Here is a 15,097-nt window from a genome sequence, read left to right as displayed (position 1 = left end):
CACTGTTTTGGGGGATTTTCACTGGGTCAGCAAAGCAAAGTCTGAGCACATTCTCCAGGGGAGGAAACAGCTTTGAAATTCATCCTGTATTTATTTTTTTCTTGGTGCTTATGGGTTGGACTCGACCATAAGCATCGGCACTCACCTCCGTTGCTAATGAAAGTGCCGATGCTTATGAGTCACAGAGTCACAATTTCACACCACAGCTGCAGGCACAACAGCAAGTGAATTTCCTGTAAATTTTGATCACTCTCTGTTGACCATTTCAATAGCAAAAATCAAAAGCAATTAACACCTAAATCTCATCACTCAGAGAGCCAATTCAGTGCAGTGCAGTGTTCTGAATATAGTTTGACTCTATCCAGTCTTAAGTGTAGGGCCTACATTACAAAGAACAACTGCTGTGGGCAAAGAGAATAGTCCAACTGTGTGTACAATACATAACTGAAAAATGTTTAATATATTTTTTCATTGAAAAAAATGTAACCGTGTATAATTTACTTGACATCTGTCTTGACAACAAGGACAGTGTCAATATCACACTCGATGCTACAATAGGGTAAAAACACCAATCAAATCACAAATGGTCCTTCATTGCTGAGCTCCGATTCTCTAAAGAGGACTGTCTCTTCAAGTCCTAGCCACACGGTGGAGGTCCACTCTGTGCAAAGTACCATGTGGATCGGGGGGGTGATACTGAGGCACCTCAGGTTACTGCAGGTTACTGAATTGTCTTGGAGATCAAATCCAATTGAATGGCATGACCTGTGATTAGTTACACAGCACTTTACTCCCACGCTATTACGGGTGAAAACAGAGGTGAATTGAGTAGCCTCTGGCGCAGAGACACTTCTGTACACATGAAGCTGAGATCACATAGTGGGGATGGTCACTAGAGAAGAGATATTACCTTCCCTCACCTGGGAGCAGTGCAGTGTCATTTTATTGTAAATGTGTACATCCAGGGCAGTGGGTGATCATCTCCTAAGGTATGAATACATCCTTCATATGAAAAGGCATTTCATTTGGGATTTTATTTTGTGAAGTTGACGTTTTTCATATTTTCTGCTCTAACTGTTATGGAGACAGCATGATGATTGCCCTAAATAGGGACGGCACAGGCAGATTGGCTATTGAAAATTACCCCCCACTGAAGCTGAAGGGCTCTAGTCTGAAATGACATCACTGTGGAAGCTCTAGAACCTCTGTACCTGCATTCTGTCCTCCCACTTTGCTACATCTAATGAGTACAATCTCCATAGAAACACACAAACAGGCACCCTATACAGTTATGTTAGGAAAAGGACAGACAGGATCTAAACAACCATTCATCAGTCCAACTTGATGATTGACAGGTCTCTCAAGCAATGATGAGAGCCTAATAATTGCCTGTATAATCCTGAATAGCTTTTCTTTCACTGAGAGCCCAACTTCCTGTTTGTTCACCAGGAAAGAGGAAGAAGGAAGAAGAAATCTCTGGTGTGATTGAAAGCCAGGCAGAAAAACAGGTAATTTAACTGTAAGATGTTTTAAAACTGAAGTTATTTTATGAATGCTAATGTCACAGCAATAAGACTTAATTTAGCACCTACTGGTATTTCAAATAACAAAATATGCTTCAAATGCCTGGGTAAAATAAACAGAAAAGAACATCCATTAATAAAAATAGCTCTCCAGCACACTACAGCCTAAAAACTGGTGCCTGCGCTCTGCAGGAAATGCACCTCTGCCCTGCATGCTTCTGTAGATACTGATGTAAGGGTCCAGGCAGACAGTTTTACATCCAACTGCAAACCTGTGGTCCAGTACATGCGTCTGCATGCTTTATATCAAAACCCACATCCACAGGAACTATGGCGGTTTCTGCTTTTTCTCCATATAGTCAAAGTGTCAAAACTGTGACCTATATCTACAGTTTCTCATCTTTCTCTATGTCTATAACCACAGCACAATGAGTCACATGCTCTTCAAAACCACTCACATAATTAGCCTGATAAAAATAGATACATTAATGTTAAAATCTAAACCTGCATGTATTGTTTGTTGTGGTAAGTGATTTTGACAGCCTAATAAAATCCAGGGTCAGAGAATATTAATATCATTATTTTCAGAAATAGGTTCTGGGGTATTTATAAATTGTGTGTCATCATGTGATATTTTCCACAGCAGCCTACTGTGCTAATCGACATAAATATGGGAGTGACACTATATATATATATATACATATACATATACTATATATATATATATTACACCCATCCTTTTAATGGTACAAATAAAGGACAAATATATATATATATATATATATATATATATATATATATATATATATATATATATATATATATATATATTTGTCCTTTATTTGTACCATTAAAAGGATGGGTGTAATTTGGGGTGCCAAATGTAAAACAGTACACTTTTTTTTTTTGTACATGTATTTTTTTCCACAGATTTAACGTAAATCTTGAGTGTTTTCCAGATTGGTAAATCTTTTGATTTATCATTTAGATTTTTCATTTAGATATAACATTTAGATTTAACATTTAGATTTAAACTAAACATTTATTGAAACGCTATGTATTTATTTTGTAACGCATATTTGAGTTAAATATTTATTTCAAAGGTAAATGTTTAGTTTGGCAAAGCCCATATTTAGAATTTAGCTAAAGATTTAGTCAAACGATAAATATTTAGGTTGCAAATCTGTAAAAATACATACAAATACAAGATTTTAGTAAAATCTTTGGAAAAAAGACGCGAAAAAGTGTGGCTGTTGTACATTAGGCGCCACATAGTGTGAAACTATAACACAATGAAATAGACAAGAGCGTTAAATAACATTCACACATTATACTAACATACAAATGAATGTCATTATAAAAGAGCTACTGACTGTTAATACGAGGCTCTAAATACATTGAAACAGCACAGCACGTTACTTATACAAGATCTGACAAAACCCGAGAAACAGGCACAAAACGAGTCCTAACTAAGGCTGGGATTACAAAACTCCGACCAGCCGCTAACAGAAAACGAAAGTATTGTAATCATTTACGGGGTCATTTTTAGTAAGATGGCAATTTCTTCAATCAGAAATTAACCGCTATGATGTTCAGGTTTTTAGTTTGCTATAGCGGGTGGATCAAAGTTTTCATTTAATCAGACCCTAATTACAAAGAGACCGTTAGAAAACTAACTGGAAACAATGAAACTTTAGCACACAACTAGCCTTGCAAATGCCACTTATTTACACCGACATAACATCACATAACGAGATAATAAAGCGATCCTAATTTAAATACGTGCAGTTAATGCTTAATCAAGATACAAGGCAGATAGAAACTGAAGTAAAAGACAGCACTTTATTTCATGCTTCTGAAATATGGTTAAACTGTCAAAAGGTATCTGTATCGTTATCAGTTGACTGCAGTGTCGAGAGACACTTTCAAAAAACAGCAACGTAACCAGAACTACAACACAGATATATTTCAATATGCAAGGAAAGCAAGGATGCAAATGAATACAACTGTCAATTGCCGGATCAGCTTGTCTGCCCAGCATGGCATGAGGCATGAGAGGCTGAGAGGTGGATTCTGGTGTGAAGCTCTTACTTGGCACACTGTGATCTGCTGATCATGCTTAACATTGAGGTTTCATGTGATTGGCAATCAACTGAATTCAAGTTTTTTCTTGATGCCTTCATTTCAGTTTTTTAGCACTTCTTATCAAAATTGCCAGTCCTTAGCTGACAGCATTTTTTTGGTGTGTACCCTCTGTTAGTTGTGATAAACTGGTATCTCTTCATCTGCACGATAATGGCATGACTTAGTTTGATCTATGTTAATTTCTACAAGATATAGAGACCAAGGAAGCTAGTCTTGAGCAATAAGCTGCAGCATCAGTGAAACTTTAAGCACAATCATTTTTTGTAAAAACATTATTTGGTGAGGTGGAGTAAAAGTTGATACCAAACGTTCTTTGCTCTTATTTACCAATTTCTGTTACCTTCCCTGCCATCGTTGTAATGTAGGCACTTATGTTATGAGTTGTATGTGTTGCTCAGTAAGAGCTAAGACCTATTCCTGAAGCGTTTCGGATATAAAAATAGTATTCTAGACTTTCTGTTGAAATTAGCAATGCTGATTGCAAAGTTACTCAACTAACCAAATAACTTTGTTCCATAGTAACAAATAAAGCACAGAACCATACTCCATTGGAGCAATGATCATTTGTAGACTACAGTATTAGTCACATTATTGTAAAATTACATCATACAACTACATTTATTTAACTTCATTCTAGAGAATCAATATTCACAATATTCACATAGTTTGTTGAACTAAATAACATTACAACATGTGTATGCATTCAAGATATTGTGTATGTCACCTTATTTTTCTCTAAGACTTTTTACATTGGCACTATCATGGAACAGTTTGAAAGACACCGTATGGTCAGGGGAATATATTATGTCATATGTCATATTTTTCATATTCAATTCTGCAACCTCACACAATGTTGCTATAACAAAAGTTGTTAGCTGGGAATTGATGCTGAGCCGGTCTTCTATAAAAGTGTGATGTATATTTATTCAGTCGTTCTAACATTAAATTAGAAAATGATTAGTTAAATTAAATTAAGTAACCAAGGTAACATAGATACAAATATTTATTTTTTCATGAAATGCATAAGACATATTTTATAATATATAGATAGAAAGATGTTCTAGCAGTGTACATGTAAAAATATATAATTTATATCAATTGTAAAAAATCCTTAAAGAATAACACAATCACAAAATCCTGTAAATAACAAATATTTTAATGCCATCAGACACAAACATCTCTCTCTTACACACACACACATATATATATATATGCAGTTTGAATGTATTTATTTGCAACACATTTGCATAAGACATACTTACATTTTCCTGTACTGACAGTCCCTTTAGATGTGTAATTAACTATATAGCCCATAAGGAAAGAACTTTCCTACATGGAAACAGACGACCAAAGAAATAATAGCATGCCCTGATACAATGGCTTAGTTCAGTGCCATAGTTCCACAACATACAAACAAACCAAAAAGGACAAAACAAGGTAAAAAATGAAAAAGGTTCCCAATCTCCCTCAGAGTTCATCTTTCCTAATTGGACAGGGAGTCTGGGTGTTCTGCGAGTCATGTTGGTTGAGAGCTTTTCTGGAGTCCAGTGCGTGGCTCTCCGCTGTGGTGGAGTTTCTGAAGAGCTTCCGAATGGAGATGTAGGTGATTCTGCCGCGCAGGCTGCGGGAGGCCAGGGCATAGAGGAAGGGATTGATACAGCTGTTGATGAAAGCCAGAGCTCCTGCAATGTTACTGCCCCGATCCAGCACCATCTTCAGCCCTGTGACCTTGTCCTTGCTGGACCCTGTAAGGGACATGGTGGCTACATGGAGAATGTTGAAAGCATGGTAGGGCAGCCAAAACACGAAAAAGGTCAGCACAATCCACATGATCAGCTTCCACAACCGCTTGCCCTTGGGTCGTGCCATGCGGCTCACCCTCCTGCTGATGCAGAAGTAAGACGTGGCCAAGACCATGTACGGAAGCACAAACCCTGCCAGGGTCTCCAGGAGGAGCAGACTCACTTTCTTCCAGCCTGACTTGTAGACAGTGGCCAGACACTTCAGCCTCCCGTCCTTCTTCTCCACGTCCCGGGCTGCGATGACAGGGCTGGCCAAGAGGCAGGCCAGGGCCCAGACTGCAGCAAGCAGGAGCCTCTGCCTGGCCCAGTTTAGGCCCTGCTTGCATTGAGGGTGCAGCACCATGAAGGAGCGGTGCACGCTCATCAGGGTGATGGTGAGCACGCTGGCATACATGCTGCAGTACACCACATACGAGAGCACCCGGCACCAGCCGCCACCTAGCTTCCAAGAGCACAGCAGGGCATAGATCCAGAAGGGCAGAGTGATGAGGGTCAGGATGTCAGCCAGCGCCAGGTTCAGCATCATCTTCACTGTGAAAGTGGCCCTCCTGATCTGCTTGAGGATAATCCACACTACCAGGCCATTGCCAGGGACCCCCACCAGAGTGCACAGCCCCAAGACCACGCTGGGCACAATGCCTCCCCAGTCTATGATGCTGCAATCTGTGTTTGTGAGCTGCTGCATCCTGACAGCTATCAAAAGGGAAAGGCAGCGTCTTTTAAAATGTGCTATCTGAACCGCATACAGTTTACTCTTTTTTTATTGCCTGCAGACCATGCTGTGCAGTAGTCAACATTATTGCAACATCATCAGCTTAGCAGAGGGCACTATATCACTGATTGAATAATACATACATATTCCATCTCACTTGCTTTTTCTAATATATCTCATATAGTCAATAATATAATTTTCAGAAGCATGATTCAATTATAACAACAACATGAGTAAGCAAGCAATGCAAATTTGCTTGGGTTCTGCTGTTGCTTTCTGTTTCCTCCAGCACAATCCAGGACCAGAATGAAGAATAAAGACACTATCACAGCTCATTCCTGTTCACCAGCACGATACTCTGGTAGTGAAACCTTACACATACATAACAATTGCAATTAAAAACAAAGTTATTTCAATTACTGCCCAATTGCCATGGCTTTATACTGAATACTGTGGCAGTATGAGAGGCAAGGCTGGGGTCAGGGCGGTTCTTTCAGCAGAGGAGACCCACCCTGCCGACCTGGACATTTACTGTTATTAGTATTAATATTTTGTCTGTAGTTGTGGACTATATATGTTTAGTTAGTGCTCGAACAGAACTAGGTTTTGTATTGTTTATTGTTCACACTGTGCCGCCACTGAGGGAAACAATAAAACAGCAGTGAGCCTGTTTTGTACCCTCTGCCTGCCTCCCTACTGTATGTTTCAAGACCAGACCCCGCCTACTTACAAGCCCTTTTTGGCGACGGGCCCCCCAACCTGCTACAATACACAGAAATGCTGTAGACAAAACATACCAGTGTGACCAATAAACAGGAAAGCCATGTCCTATTTAAGGTGGCCTATTCCTTCTTTATTAGCACACTGGGCCAGACAATGTATTTGACAGACAGTAATTTATAGATTATATTTATATTTGGTGTTTGGGAGAATTCACATAATTGCCAGAGAGCCAGGTCTCCACCGGAGCGTCCGCACACATATTTAAATCAATTAAATTCACAACCTGGTTAGTAAATGTAAAAATGTTACAGAAACTCTGGACAACATGGAAATATTTCTGCATGGGATAACAAGAAGCGACTGAAAAAGAATTGAATAAGCAAAAGAACATGTAATGTTAAAATGGACAAAGGAAGATGCCAAGAGATTGAAAAAGATGATCACTTAAAATATGGGCATATAATAATACATTTTGTAGGTGTGACATCCAGTAGTGGATGGACATGGGCTGGTGCTGATGATATTTATAAATGTCTATATAAATCTGATAACATTACATGACAAATCTTATAAAATGCATTTACTAGGAAATGGGGAAAAATAGCAAATGAATATGTAAAAAGTCACACAATACATTTTATTATTCTATTTGTTTATTAACTGCCTATAAAACCCTATAAAACATATGACAGTGCCAGCGTGGACTGCCACCCAGAGGCAGAGACTGCAACAGCACCACTCCAAAGTGCAGCACGAGTCGGCTGCTGATGTGAGACATGCCATGCCCATTTCACACCTGCTGAAGTTCGTATTAGTGCAACAACACACACACAATGTATGCCACTTCTCTATGCTGGAGTCACTAGTGATAATAGTGCTTTTCAAAGGACAGTCTATACCCTCAAGGCATCCCAGCACTCCTCTCAGAAGGATGCATACTTTATGTTGTAAGTCACCCTGGATATGGGTGTCTGCCAAGAAATAAAAATAATAATAATAATAAATGCAGTGTTAGCAGAATTATGATACTGGCACTGTACCTAGAACAAGCTCCTGCATCTTTCACCATTTGTATTCCCCCAGTGACATTTAGATCTGATTTTACAACCTGCAGCAGCCATACTATTTACAACCATTTCTGTTTTCCTACCTTTGTTTCCTGATTACTTAGAAACACATGTGAAATATGCAATTAAGCCCTCATAGACAGGGTGTACAGTATCGTAACCGAGGACTCAAGCGCAGAGCCACTTCATACAACTTTCAGATATCTCAGATTGCGCCAGTCTTCTTGCTGGGCCAGGAGACCCCTGAACTGTGCCACCTCCCCCTGCAGGCTGGCGAGTACCTGCAGCTCCACACTCCACTGCTGTCCTCTCTCCTTGCTCACAGAGACCCCTGGCGGTGTGGCCTTGCTCACATCTGGAAGATTCAGCAGAATGTGACCATATTCTCTGGGAAAACGTCATCCTGTAACTGTAGAGGCTTGCACAGTTATTTATGTATTATTACTTTGCACCTACATGTCAGAGGTTGACAGAGGGTGTCAATATATCAGACTGTTACAACTTTGATAATGTTGGTATATCCTTTAAATTATATATATACACAATACTGCGCAGAAGTTTTAGGCAGGTGTGAAAAAATGCTGTAAAGTAAGAATGCTTTCAAAAATAGACATGTTAATAGATTATATTGATCAATTAACTAAATGCAAAGTGAGTGAATAGAAGAAAAATCTACATCAAATCAATATTTTGCTTTCAATTAATCAATTCTTCTAGGTACACTTGCACAGAGTTTTTGAACGAACACGGAAGGTAGGTTGACCCAAATATCTTGGATAACCAACCACAGTTCGTCTGTGGATTTAGGCAGCCTCAGTTGCTTCTCTCTCTTCATGTAATCCCAGACAGACTGGATGTTGAGATCAGGGCTTTGTGGGGGCCATACCAGGGGGATGGTTGTCATGCTGCAGAATAACTTTGGGGCCAATCAGATGCCTCCCTGATGGTATTGCTTGATGGATAAGTATCTGCCTGTACTTCTCAGCATTGAGGAGACCATTCATTCTGAACAAATCCCCAACTCCATTTGCAGAAATGCTGCCCCAAACCTGCAAGGAACCTCCACCATGCTTCACTGTTGCCTGCAGACACTCATTCGAGTACCACTGCAAACAAACTGCCTTTTGCTACAGCCAAATATTTCAAATTTTGACTCGTCAGCACCTGCTGGCATTTTTCTGCACCCCAGTTCCTGTGTTTTTGTGCATAGTTGAGTCGCTTGGCCTTTTTGCCATGTCGGAGGTATGGCTTTTTGGCCGCAAGACTTCCACAAAGGCAATGTCTGACCAGATTTCTTTGGACAGTAGATGGGTGTACCAGGGTCCCAATATTTTCTGTCAATTCTGAGCTGATGGCACTGCTGGACATCTTCCGATTGTGAAGGGAAGTAAGCATGATGGGTATTTCATCTGCTGAGATCTGGGGAATTTGGAGGTCAAGTCAACACCTTGAACTCGTTGTTGTGTTCCTCAAACCATTCCTGAACAATTTTTGCTTTGTGGCAGGGTGCATTTTCCTGCTGAAAGAGGCCAATGCCATCAAGGAATACCGTTTCCATGAAAGGGTGTACATGGTCTGCAACAATGCTTAGGTAGGTGGTATGTGTCAAAGTAACATCCACATGAATGGCAGGACCCAAGGTTTCCCAGAAGAACATTGCCCAAAGCATCACACTGCCTCCGCCGGCTTGCCTTCTTCCCATAGTGCATCCTGGTGCCATGTGTTCTCCAGGTAAGCAACGCACACACACCCGGCCATCCACGTGATGTAAAAGAAAATGTGATTCATCAGACCAGGCCACCTTCTTCCATTGCTCCGTGGTCCAGTTCTGATGCTCACGTGCCCATTGTAGGCGCGTTCGGCAGTGGACAGGGGTCAGCATGGGCACCCTGACTGGTCTGCGGCTACGCAGCCCCATACGCAACAAACTGCGACGCACTGTGTGTTCTGACACCTTTCTATCAGAACCAGCATTCACTTTTTCAGCAATTTGAGCTACAGTAGCTCGTCTGTTGGATTGGACCACACGAGCCAGCCTTCGCTCCCCACGTGCATCAATGAGTCTTGGCCGGCCATGACCCTATCGCCGGTTCACCGCTTTTCCTTCCTTGGACCACTTTTGATAGGTACTGACCACTGCAGACCGGGAACACCCCACAAGAGCTGCAGTTTTGGAGATGCTCTGACCCAGTCGTCTAGCCATCACAATTTGGCCCTTGTCAAAGTCACTCAGATCCTTATGCTGCCCATTTTTCCTGCTTCTAACACATCAACTTTGAGGACAAAATGTTCACTTGCTGCCTAATATATCCCACCCATGACAGGTGCCATGACAATGAGATTATCAGTGTTATTCATCTGTCAGTGGTCATAATGTTATGTAGTTATGTATATATATAAAGAGAGAGTGAAGGAAGGGTTGTTTTGATTCTAGTTGCTGAAACTGTGTGCAGTCAAGAAGAACTTTGCTTCAACACACCATCCATACCTATCATTCTGTGTATTAATTAATACAAGTCTTCTCAGAGTGTTTCAAGTTAAATAGTGCGCCATTAACTGAACTAACAATTTGCTCAATCAGTGCACTTTAATGAGTTGAAACAGCTGGAGATTTCAAATTAAATTTAAAATTATATTAGGCACCTGCATTGACCAACTTTTGTTAGTCCAGTTAAGGGTTCGATTTAGCAATTGAGAACTTTGTTGAAATTAAAACCAGCTGGACAGTGGATTCTCAGGACCAGGGTCAAGCCCCGTGGGTCTAAAAGCAATGCCCCCAGAACAGAATCCACTCACCTGTGAAGGTGAGAGTGATGGGGTCCTCTATGCCACTTGGTGAGGGGTGAATTTCTGGAACTCTACTGGAGGGATATTCCCTCCAGATATTCCCTCATTTGGTGTTTTGATGATGGTGGTGGACGCTGTCTAACACATCAGTCCAAAATCTCCCATAGGTGTTCAACTGGGTTGAGATCTGGCGACTGCGAAGGCCATAGCATATGATTCACATAATTTTCATACTCATCAAACCATTCAGTGAGCCCTTGTGCCCTGTGGTTGGGGACATTGTCATCCTGGAAGAGGCCACTCCCATCCGGATAGAAATGTTTCACCATAGGATAAAGGTGATCACTCAGAATAACTTCCCTCTTAGGCAGGAGTTCCCAAAGTGCGGCCCTCGAGGATGTTTGGTGCGCCCCCCCAAAGCCAAACTTCAACCACCCTATTCTGAAGCTTTTCTAATGACAATTTTCTGTTTACAAATTGCACTTGTAATTTGGGAGAAAATAATAAAACAACAATTAAAGTTAATAAATGTTCCCTAACAGAAATGTATAGGAAATAAAATTGGTGGTTCATTTTCTACTGCAGCCCTCCATCCCATGCAACCTCTGGAAATTGGCCCTCCATCACCAAACATTGGGAACCCCTGCTCTAAGAGGACAAGTGGACCCAAACCATTCCAGGAAAATGCCCCCCACAGCATAACAGAGCCTCCGGACCCCCCACACTGTAGGGGTCAAGCAGTCAGGCCTGTACTGCTCTCTTGGTGTCGCTACACATGCACTCACCCACTTATGGTGAAGAATATGGTGAAGGATGACTCATCTAACCATATCACTTTTTTCCACATCTCTGTAGACCAGTGACTATGTTTTTTGCACCACTGAACTCTCAAATGTGCATTTGTCTTTGTAATGAAGGGTTATGCACTGCCATCTTGATCCAAAATCGAGGTCAACTGGTCCTGCTCAGCATTTTTATTCATGTCACAGAGCATGATAGGATGTTAATTGCTTAATTGTATCATAAGAACATATGAAGAACATAAGAAAGTGTCCAATCGAGAGGAGGCTATTCGACCCATCGTGCTCATTTGGTGTCCATTAATAACTGAGTGATCCAAGGATCCTATCCAGTCTATTTTTAAATGTTCCCAAATTTTCAGCTTCAACCACATCGCTGGGGAGTTTGTTCAGATTGTGACGCCTCTCTGTGTGAAGAAGTGTCTCCTGTTTTCCATCTTGAATGCCTTGAAGCCCAATTTCCATTAGTGTCCCCGGGTCCGTGTGTCCCTGCTGATCTGGAAAAGCTCCTCTGGTTTGATGTGGTCGATGCCTTTCATGATTTTGAAGACTTGAATCAAATATCATGCAGTGGAGGCATCTGCATTCACTATATTCCTTCACTCATTTAGTCAGGTTTTTCCTTTAATTTGTCACTCGTCTATATACACACACACACACACACATTTTGTTATGGAGTTGGAGAAATGTATTCTTAGATATGTGCACTGCCATTGTTATATTAATAACACCACAAAGCAAAATGACAGACATTTTAGTATCAGATGTGGATGAAAAGGAAGTTGCAACAGTTTCCTCACACAGATAATTATTTGTTACATCAGTTTTTAAATATTTAAATATAGCTACTTCTGTATTGCTGCAGCATCTGTACTTTGCTGTATAATTAGCGATTATTCCAAACTTACATGTAAATATAGTGCTTTAAAAGTGAAAACTAACAAATGATCATAAATCATTCTCCAAAACAGTATAATACACAACAAAATAATAATGCAATAAAGAACAATTGTACAGTGATATTTATTCAACATGAGCCTCAAACTGAGACAGTTTGTAAAAGCCTGCTCTATTGTATAGTAACCTTATTGACAGTGTTAAGGATGACACAGAATTATATGTAATGCATCTGCGAGGGAGGGAGTCTCACTGTTCACAAGGACAAAGCCAGCACTGTATTCATAAATGTTTTGTGGGGCTTGGGGAAGGTGGTGTCAACTGGTGGTGTCCCTAAAAAATTGTGCATAGAAGTGTTTGGGAGACCTTAGCTTTCAGTGCACTGCCAGCTGCAGAGAGAGAGCGCGTGGCCTGGTGTTTTTGGTCTCGCCCAGCACAGGAGTGGTCCAAGTGCCCGGGAGCTGGTCGTTCAGGGATGAACATGTTGAACAGATCCACAAAGATCAGCAGGTCTGTGGGCACTATGAGGTTGATGACGTACAGGTCACTCCTCCTTTTTAAGATGATCTGAAAGAAGGAAATTGCAAAACAACAGGGCAGAGAGATGGATAGATACGGAGAGAGAGGGAACTCAATGGACTTGTTTTGATCACTTTTCTTTCGGCACCAAGTGGTACCCACTGGGTCAGGCACACTGTGACCCGGTACTAGATTAAATGATTATTGATGAACCAATGAATCTCAGACTGTTTGAAATTATTGATAAGCTCAGATGAGGCACAATATAAATTCACTAAAGTCATACGTGAAGTGTCATAAACAGCGTCTGGCACACTTTTGGCAGTTATCCCTTTTGTGATCTTACCAAACACGACTCGCTCTACCACAGCATTCGGTTCTTAAGATGTTTAAAGAACCTCCCAGACTAGTGTATGCAATGTTGTATATTATTCATTATTATGCTGTTAATAATAATAATAAATCAGAAACATTCCAGAGCAATAGGATTCTGTATTAACGTTTTTAGTACATATAGTATATGACTACACTTCCTATTTTAGAAATGTGGGGAGTTCATGTTTCTTCTTACTGCAACCAAACTGATAAAAAAGTGAGAAAGGGGATAAATTGTATCAATGAAGTAAACTTACGATCATGCAGATAAGGACCAAAGGTAATGAAGCAATGCTGAGTATCGAAGGGGAATTTGTAGTGGTCACCGCTCTCTGAGGCTTACCCCAAAGGATTGTACCGTCACTGTATATTCCTATGAAGTCTATTGATGGAGAGACATCCTGATCAATTCTGGGGGAGAAAAATATAATAATCTTTGGATTAGTTCAAATTAGGTCAATGGTAACTGAAACAATAAAAAGGTTTGGACTTTTATTTAAAGTGTAACCTTGTAGTTAAACACACAAGTACGAGAAATGTAAAAGCTGGTTTTCATTTCAACTCCTCGACACAATCAAATTATTGATCTGTTTATTTGCAGTCATACTTACAATTCATACAAATATACGTCCAATAACCAAAGCTTGCCTGATGGTATAAAAATAAATTCATTTCCCCAGAATTGTTCTGAGTTCCAGGAAATGAGGCTGTTTTTCCATGTCTAGAAGTAAAAAAATTCACATCATCATACAAAAAAAACAAAACTGTGTATAAATAAATTGTGTATGCTGGTCTAAGAATGACACACCAATTGAAACCAAAACATGGAGATTAGGGTCTGCGATTTTCCATTCTGCAATTAAGACAGGTCAAGTCATGGTAAGACAGCAGAAGGTTCATGCCCTATAGCTCAGATCTAAAAACCTTTCACCCCCTTTTTTGGATCTCTGAAGTGTCTGTGTCCCTACAGGAAAAGGGAGAGATCAAGAAATCTACCCACACAGATGGATTAATTAGCTTCAATCTGTTATTTTAATTTAAATATGTACTTCAAGTTATTAATCTGAGAGATATCGATTATGCTGGTGAGAAGCCTCACCAGCTGAATTATGTTGTCCACCACTAGGTCCATGGTCACATGGGTGGGCTGCCTCCAGTCCAGCATTGGTCGAGTCCACAGGAGTGTCAAATTGTCAGCAATCTCCAGCTGGTTCAGCAGGCTGACATAATCGCAGTTGTTCTGACATAAAGCAGTGCCTGAATTTGGAAAGTCCTTTCTCTTCATACACAGTGAAACTAAGTCTTGGTCCAAAGCAAAACTCCAAACCACTGCCAATCACAAAATATAAAATATCACCTAACAAGTAAACGTTTTCAAACTTCAGTTTTGACTGTGCATTGGCCAGACAGGCCAATGTAATCATCCTGTGTTTGTGTGAGTTTTTCTTTCCTGGACTGAAAACAAAAGCTTTTCAGTACTGGATTTTCTTGCAGTTCTGGGGAGGAGTTAGACACCTTCACCTTTGTGGGAGTGATTGACAAGATAATATTCATATTGTGTTTGAAAGAAAAGCATTTCTGCTTCCTAATACTATTATGTATGGATGTATATCTGTATTCACAGACACAATAATTTTAAATAATTAATTTCTTAACAACAGTCTGAAAGACACCCCCCCCCCTCCTCACACATACACACCTTTGACCCCATAATTACAGGATGCAACAGAAAACCATACATTTCAAT

At 40.4% G+C, this 15,097-nt stretch overlaps 1 protein-coding gene and 1 long non-coding RNA gene across 2 annotated transcripts; both read right to left on the bottom strand.

Moving 5' to 3' along the window:
- Positions 1–4,806: 4,806 nt before the first annotated feature.
- Positions 4,807–6,498, bottom strand: LOC136758208 (leukotriene B4 receptor 1). Its single transcript, XM_066712477.1, has one exon. The coding sequence runs from the start codon at positions 6,153–6,155 to the stop codon at positions 5,136–5,138; it is 1,020 nt and encodes a 339-aa protein (XP_066568574.1). The 5' UTR covers positions 6,156–6,498; the 3' UTR covers positions 4,807–5,135.
- A 6,068-nt stretch (positions 6,499–12,566) lies between these two features.
- On the bottom strand, positions 12,567–13,755 carry LOC136758251 (uncharacterized). Its single transcript, XR_010819933.1, has 2 exons — positions 13,608–13,755; positions 12,567–13,023 (listed from the first exon to the last, which is right to left on the bottom strand). It is a non-coding gene; the product is annotated as an uncharacterized LOC136758251 (long non-coding RNA).
- Between the last annotated feature and the right edge of the window lie 1,342 nt (positions 13,756–15,097).

Source organism: Amia ocellicauda, chromosome 9 (genome assembly GCF_036373705.1).
Source record: "Amia ocellicauda isolate fAmiCal2 chromosome 9, fAmiCal2.hap1, whole genome shotgun sequence".
NCBI lineage: Eukaryota > Metazoa > Chordata > Actinopteri > Amiiformes > Amiidae > Amia > Amia ocellicauda.
Note: the sequence above shows the minus strand (reverse complement) of the source record. Positions and strands in the feature narration are given on the sequence as shown.